This window comes from Berghia stephanieae, chromosome 15 (genome assembly GCF_034508935.2).
Source record: "Berghia stephanieae isolate SIO BIC M18660-M18661 chromosome 15, UCSD_Bste_1.3, whole genome shotgun sequence".
NCBI classification, from domain to species: Eukaryota; Metazoa; Mollusca; class Gastropoda; order Nudibranchia; family Aeolidiidae; genus Berghia; species Berghia stephanieae.
The window spans coordinates 9,547,348-9,555,193 of NC_088374.1; the positions used below are offsets into that span (position 1 = coordinate 9,547,348).

The following is a 7,846-nucleotide window of genomic DNA, read 5'->3' on the forward strand; positions in this document are numbered from 1 at the left end:
CTCTCTCTCTCTCTCTCACTTTCTTTCATTCTTCGCCTCGCAGACAGAAACACACAAAAAAAAACATCTTTAACATATTATAATCTTGAACAAGACAAAGTGCTAAGCTTGCCAATAAAAAATCAATTGGCATCTAATCAAATGTCAAACGTGTTTTTTACTCTCAAAACAACCCATTCGACACTTTGGAATCAGAAGAGCAAATCTGACGTTTTAGGGCGAACCCACACCGGAGACTGACTCCGACGACCAGGCACTGCCGTCCTCTGCCGTCTTCCGGATAAAGACGTCGGGGACAGACAAAATACTAAGAATAAAGAGAAGACCCGCTAGACCTACACACAAGCACCCGACGTCCTCTGCTGATTTTTTTTTTTTTTTCGAGCTTCCTATGGGTTGGTCTAGTGGCTCTTCTCTTTATTCTTAGTATTTTGTCCGTGCCCTAGTCTTTATCCGGAGGACGACAGAGGAGGACGGCAATGCCGGGTCGTCGGAGTCAGTATCCGGTGTTGGTTAGCCCTAAAACTATAGATTTCTTTTTGTCATTCCAAATTGTCGAATGATTGTTTTGAGAGTATAATGCATACAATTTTATTTGATCAAAATTTGACTTAGAATGCATTGAAAAATCACCTCCTCATATTATCGTTATATCTTTCTGTCATTGTGCTTAGGCGCTATAATATAGTCAGTTCATGACATAATCAGTCGGAAGGTGATACTTTTGTATTTGCATTTTTTCCTTCCATTTTCTGAAAAAAATATGCTCACTAGAGCGTTTTAATCTTTATTTGAAGTATATCGGGTGATTTTTTTCATGAAGTTATGGTCAGATGTATTGAAAAGGTATCCAGCAACTTTTCTGAAATTTCATACTTTTTCAACTTGACTAGCTGTAAAAAATATTTTAAAGTAAATTTAAGCTTTGGTAGATATACTGAAAGGGTAGATTTAAATATTTATGACGAGAACTCATTTTGGGTACAAACTGACCGTCTAACTAAAATTGGCAACATCCCATTTTAAACCGTTTCTCCATCCGACTGATTATGTCATTCACTCTAACAATATTATAAATATTTTTTGTTATCATTGCAACTTCATTACCATTCCTGACATGCGCACATGGTCAGTGGGCAAAGGGAATTCATGCACGAAGAATTGCACCATTGGTCAAAATGTAACAATGCTTTGTACGGGCCTATGGCCTTACACGAAATCAAACGTTTATACACTAGGGGTCTCTTTGAAAAGCTCTGTCTCAATTTGATATTTTTAGCATTATTCCTTTTGTTAATAATAAAAGGATTTTTATTTCTTGAATCAGAACTATACCAAAGATTAGCAGTTGTCAGCCCTTCTTGATAGTTATTTTTAGAATTGATGTTGATTTGATTGTCATGGTCAAAGTATCGGTTGTTATAGTCCGGCGTAGGAGGGTACGTTTGGTCTGATCCTGTAATATAATGATTATTTGTATAATAATTTTGAGGATATTTTACATCCAAAATATGGTTGCGCGGGCTACCGTTGTTTTGAAAGATTAATCTTTTATGGAAATTTGAATTGTGGGCCAAAGCTGGACTGAAGTATCGGGGATCAGTTGATTCAAGATTATCCATTTTTCCTTGTAACGTATAAGGATTTCTTTGTCCGATATGTTGGCGAAAACTCTTGGAATATGACGAAATAGCCGGAAATATCTGTCGCTGATGAAAACTTTGTTGGTTGGACTGTTGCACCGTACATATGCACACTGATTGAGGACAAAAGTTTGCATTGCAGTTGTCCACACACCACTGGTACATGCCTCCACCTAGTTTGACTAGGGATTTACATTTAAGATTTTGTTTTGCTGGCAAACTTGTCTGTGGCTTTCTGAAATAATTTTGTTCATCATTTTGTCTTACATAAGGTTTATACATTTTATATTGTGTCTGTGGTGCTCCAGGCTGATTATTTATGTATTTGTCAATACGAGAAGTTGTTATACGTCGTCTGCGATGCGTCGAAGGGGTGTGACTGTAAAGGTTATTTTTGTGAAAAGGCAAGGAGTTGAAATTATGATAGTTCGAAGCTTCGTGACTATTCCGATAATGTCGTGGAGGTGCGAATGGGCTTCTTGACGATGGATTCGAACTATGTGGGACGAAAGAAGGATAAAAACTATGACCGCTGGTTACCATTGTATTACGGTTTTTTTTGCGATTGTCCCAAACTATTTACAAATTTTTGAACCCTAGGTGGCTTCTGAGTGTCTACATGGCTGTTTTCATTGGAATCTCGAACACTTTGGCCTGTTAAATCAAAACGCACATCTTTGTTCTTGTTGTTTCGTCTAGAATATTTTTTATTAAAGCCAATACTGTATGGACTGATTTCAACTGGATTTTTGTCAAGAGAAGCAAGTCTACCATAATAAGGATAGAGAGCATGTGGCGTTGGGGGTCTTATTTTTGATATTGAAAACGTGCCTATCTTACCTTCCACTTTTCTTTCGTTTCTTTCATCATATTCACTATCTGTTAAGCCATGATTTGACATCATTTCAAAGTTATCTTTATGTAAATTCCTTTCTTCAAATTTTTGAGGTGGCTTAAATTCTTGAAGATCTGTTTTGATATTTTTATCTTTGCAAACGCCGTCAGCTGATATTTCCATATCCAACTTTGAAATGTCGAGAACTTTAGCCTGAAGCAAAATTCTAACGATTTTGTGAATCAGGTTTTCTGTATGTTTTTTCGATTGCTGTTTATTTTTAGACATGTGATCATCCCTCGGCACTATGTGGAACGGAGTATTGACATGGCTGCCTTTATTGGTTTTCGAATTTAGATTTGGTTTGTTTATGTTTGTCTTGCCGGCGGTCCCATTTCCATTGTTTCTAAGTTTGCTTGATGTAAACTTTTGTTCACGTTCTATTTTGGTCTTTACAGGTTCTTGCTGTCTTTCTGCTTTGTTGTAAGGCTTATGAAGACGACTATGGGTGCTATGTGGTGACTGAAATTTGTGCGCCCGTAAAGCTTTGAGCACCCATCCAAGTATCTTCTTCTGAAAGTACGGTGGCTTGGTTTCCATATTATTTGTGAAATGTTTAACTGGCTGTTTCTTGTTGTACTTTCCTCCACTAAATTTCAAATCATTTAAATTCATATGATTTATGTACGATGTGGAATTTGGGTGTGTTTTATTGTCTAAAAATAGTCTATTCTTCAATTCTTGAGACATGTTATTGATTGATTTGAAATCTTGTCTCCTATGTGTTTTTAATTTAGAATTATTTGCCTTGGCATTGCTGAGAGTTTGCAAGACTGAACCGATGTCTTTTTCTCTTGGGGTTTGTTTTAATCTTGCTCTCTGGCTTTCTTCAGGAGTCCTTGCTGATATTCTTTGGTCATCTTTGCCCTGGACATTTTTCAAGGATTGCAACTGACTCATTTTTGCCAGTTGCAACTGAAACAGCAACACTGCTCTTTTATTGTTTTTGTATACTTTCATTGCCTCATAAGAATGTAGGTTATTTTTACCCGTAATCCTACGCTCACTGTCTGAATCAAGTACTGAATTATCTGGATTTGATTGTTTTTCGAATGTATCCTTGATTCTATAGTCATTGCTATTTCCCTTTGGCAAATAAATAGGATTTTGTTTAGATCTATCCCAAAATAATGTGTACGGTACGACATTTTTAACACTATGTCTGTGACCCTTTGCTAACTCAAACTTGGATAACTCAACAATTTTACTTTTCCTGTCGTTGTCCTTATATACATTTTTTCTGATGAGATTTGGTGTCGATATTTTTGAGAAGTGACTGTCTATACTCATTCCTATTTCATTTCCACTGAATTCCAAGTTTCTGAACCGTTCGTCTTCATGTCCATTTCCATGCAGAAATTCAAATTTCAAAAGCTTATTATTTAAGATTTCCTGTTTGTGTACGTCATTTGTAAAGGAGGCAGATTGGGTATGGGGTGTTTTCTCGTATATTTTAAGAGTTGGTTTGTTTACACGGGAATCCCGTGACGAAATACTGACGTCAGCACAATTATAGAACTCTTCTTGAGGACCGCATCCAAGGCAATAAGTCCCATCAGGGTCTTTGTCCCACGTGTTTCCTGAAATGGTATAGACAATTTGAATCAAAATAAATGGTATTTTTTGTAATGATAATGATATTATCAACAAAAAAAAGCAACAACAAACACAATAACGATTCGTATCATAATGAAATACAGACAAATACAACAAAAACATAGTAGAGGTCGGGACCAAGATTTTCCACGATCACTGTCACCCAACCGGTCCCTCATCGCGCTTAACATTGCTTGACTTCAGTGACAGTACGAGAAACCCTAGATCTGATCCATCGATTTACAAAGCATCAATAGTACATTGGAAAGAATGTTCTATCAGACCTTTCAGACCGAGCAACCAAATCTTAAAACAAAAGAAAAAACGAATCCTTCAGAGCCTTATGGCCCATGGATCCGGAGTTTATCTCGGTTTCAACAGCGTGAAACGGACAATAACAATTGATTAATTGCTACCCTTTGGGCAGGACGCTTGTCCATCGGAAAGTACTACTTTCCGCTAGATCTAACAGACCCAGTTACCCATTAAATGCTAGGAGGACAGGGATAGGGGCCTCGGAAAACATTTTTTTTTAAAATCTCAACCGCTTCCGGGATCAATTTTGGTCTGTCTTTTTGGGCGTGAAGCAAGCTCTCTACCAACTGTGCGAATCGAATATCCCCAAAATCTTACCTGTCCTGTACTTCCATTGCAGCACACAGCGTTTACACGTTAATCCTGGTGGTAGAACGAGCGAATAGTTAACTATCTCACTGTTTTTGTCCTTGTCCAATTTGTAGCGGTATCTCGGAGGCAGGCTCGGGTTTGACGCAATCTGTAGTACATTCCTGTCGAGGCATTCGTGGGTGACTTCCTTTAATGGGTCAGCTACAGGACAAATCCGAAATTCGAAATAGCCCTTTTGAAACCAAAAAAAAAACCAAAAAAGAAACAGACAATATAAAAGACAAAAGAAAAAAAATGTATTGCAATTTTATAGTGCAATATCCACTAAACGTGCTCAAAGCGCTTCAAAAAGGGGTCCCCTACCCAACAGCAACAATTAACATGTATAGATCGAGACATGACCATAAAAAACACCATCAAACAATGGGAACGATCTATATTCATGCTTTCGTCCAACCGAGTCATCAATCACATGATTTATTGCTGTCCAACGATTGGACATTTCTTAACAAATGTAAATATGCCGCTTTGTTTATGAAATTTGTAAACATACACAGGTGTCAAGTTTAACTAAATTGTTGTAAGATACTTCTAAAGCGGTACTATGTAGGTCACTTTGATCACATTTTCAATTTGACCAATGACCTCGAGCACATGGAAAGGGAATATAGATCATGCCCATTGTAATGCAAAAAATAACCCTTCAAAATAGACACAACCAAAATTGTAAAAACCGACACATACAAATTTTATTTTGTCCCCAGAACCATTCGCATTTGGGACACATTATCATTATAAATCACCGATATTGAAAGTATAAAAACATTCAACACACACTTAGATGACGCGATTCAGAAATATCAGAAACATGTGTTTTGTTATTTTCTTTCATGGAGGGACATGTGTAAATATTTCGGTGAATGGGGCCTTGATTAGAGCCATGTGGAATATTGCGAAGAACTGAAAGGAAATTATTTTTTAAAATACAATAAACAAATGAATTATTTAAAAAAATATTCATACATCAAAAAACAATAAAAAAACAAAACAAAACAAACAAAAACAATAAACAAAACAAAACAAACATAAAAACATAAACATTAATTTTTACCTTAATTATACGATATGACCATAAGATTTCGGCGCACTTTCAAACCATTACCACTATTTCTAATAAATAAATAAATGAATTAAATAATAATAGTAATAATAATAATAATATAATAATAATAATAATAATAATAATAATAATAATAATAATAATAATAAATAATAATAATAATAATAATATATAATAATAATAATAATAATAATAATAATAATAATAATAATAATAATAATAATAATAATAATAATAAAAATAATAATAATAATAATAATAATAATAATAAAAATAATATAATAATAATAATAATAATAATAATAATAATAATAATAATAATAATAATAATAATAATAATAATAATAATAATAATAATAATAATAATAATAATAATAATAATAATAATATAATAATATAATAATAATAATAATAATAATAATAATAATAATAATAATAATAATAATAATAATAATAATAATAATAATAATATTTATAATAATACAACAATAATAATAATAATAATAAAATAAATAATAATAATATAATAATAATAATAATAATAATAATATAATAATAATAAAATAATAATAATAATAATAATAATAATAAAATAATAATAATAATAATAATAATAATGGTGATGATAATAACAACAAAACATAATAATAAAATAATAATAACAAAACTAATAATAATAATAATAATAATAATAATAATAATAATAATAATAATAATAATAATAAATAATAATAATAATAATAATAATAATATATTAATAATAATATATAATATAAATAATATAATAATAATAATATATAATAAGCATATTATTTAGATAGCGCCTTTTGTCGAAACCTCGTAGCGCTTTAAAAAAAACAAACTATAAAAAAACAGTTGGAGCATAATACGGACATCAAAAAAATCATCAATTCATATGTCACATCCAATACATTTAATATTTGATTAAATACATATTTTCTAAATTCATGATTAAATAAATTATTATGTAAAATAAAAACAAAAACAAAAATAATACAAGCAAAACAGAAAAAAAAACCCAACAAAAATAATACAACCGACAGATTTTACAATTGATAACAGAAAAGAGTAATAATAATCAATGAAATTATTTCTTCCAGAGGAAATGACACACACAAAAAAAAACAACTTTCAACAACACACAAACCTGACCTGATGATTAGCCGTGATGTGAATGACGACATTGATGACGTCACCCTCTGTATAGTCACGGGTTATAATATCATTTGCATATTTCCCGCCAGTTTCGTGCGGCCTATCCAGATGGTAAGGATCACCGCAAACCCCGCACTGACCTTGGTTCCTGGCCCACTGTGTCTGAGTGGAGAAAGATGAGTCATTTTTAAATGGCCCACTGTGTCTGAGTGGAGAAAGATGAGTCATTTTTAAATGGCCCACTGTGTCTGAGTGGAGAGAGGTGAGTAATTTTTAAATGGCCCACTGTGCCTGAGTGGAGAAAGATGAGTCATTTTTAAATGGCCCACTGTGTCTGAGTGGAGAAAGATGAGTCATTTTTAAATGGCCCACTGTGTCTGAGTGGAGAAAGATGAGTCATTTTTAAATGGCCCACTGTGTCTGAGTGGAGAAAGATGAGTCATTTTTAAATGGCCCACTGTGTCTGAGTGGAGAGAGGTGAGTAATTTTTAAATGGCCCACTGTGTCTGAGTGGAGAAAGATGAGTCATTTTTAAATGGCCCACTGTGTCTGAGTGGAGAAAGATGAGTCATTTTTAAATGGCCATACACACATATTGTCATGTTATCATAATATCAGTATTTTCCGATGAATATACTTGAGCTTTAATATAGCGCAATATCCACTAAAGGTGCTCAAAGCGCTTTACAAGGAGTCCCTGGCCAACAGCAACAATTAACATTAAGGACGGGTCATGACGCCTGTTAGGCGATATTACCATTTTTTTCGGACAGAGACAATGCTGTTAAC

At 33.4% G+C, this 7,846-nt stretch overlaps 1 protein-coding gene across 1 annotated transcript; it reads right to left on the minus strand.

The window, feature by feature from the left end:
- Positions 1-7,285, minus strand: LOC144960354 (uncharacterized). Its single transcript, XM_078893437.1, is given in 4 exon segments — positions 1-2,198; positions 2,200-4,118; positions 4,768-4,993; positions 7,055-7,285. Coding segments are annotated over 4 exon segments (3,471 nt in total). The 3' UTR covers positions 1-1,103.
- Positions 7,286-7,846: the final 561 nt, after the last annotated feature.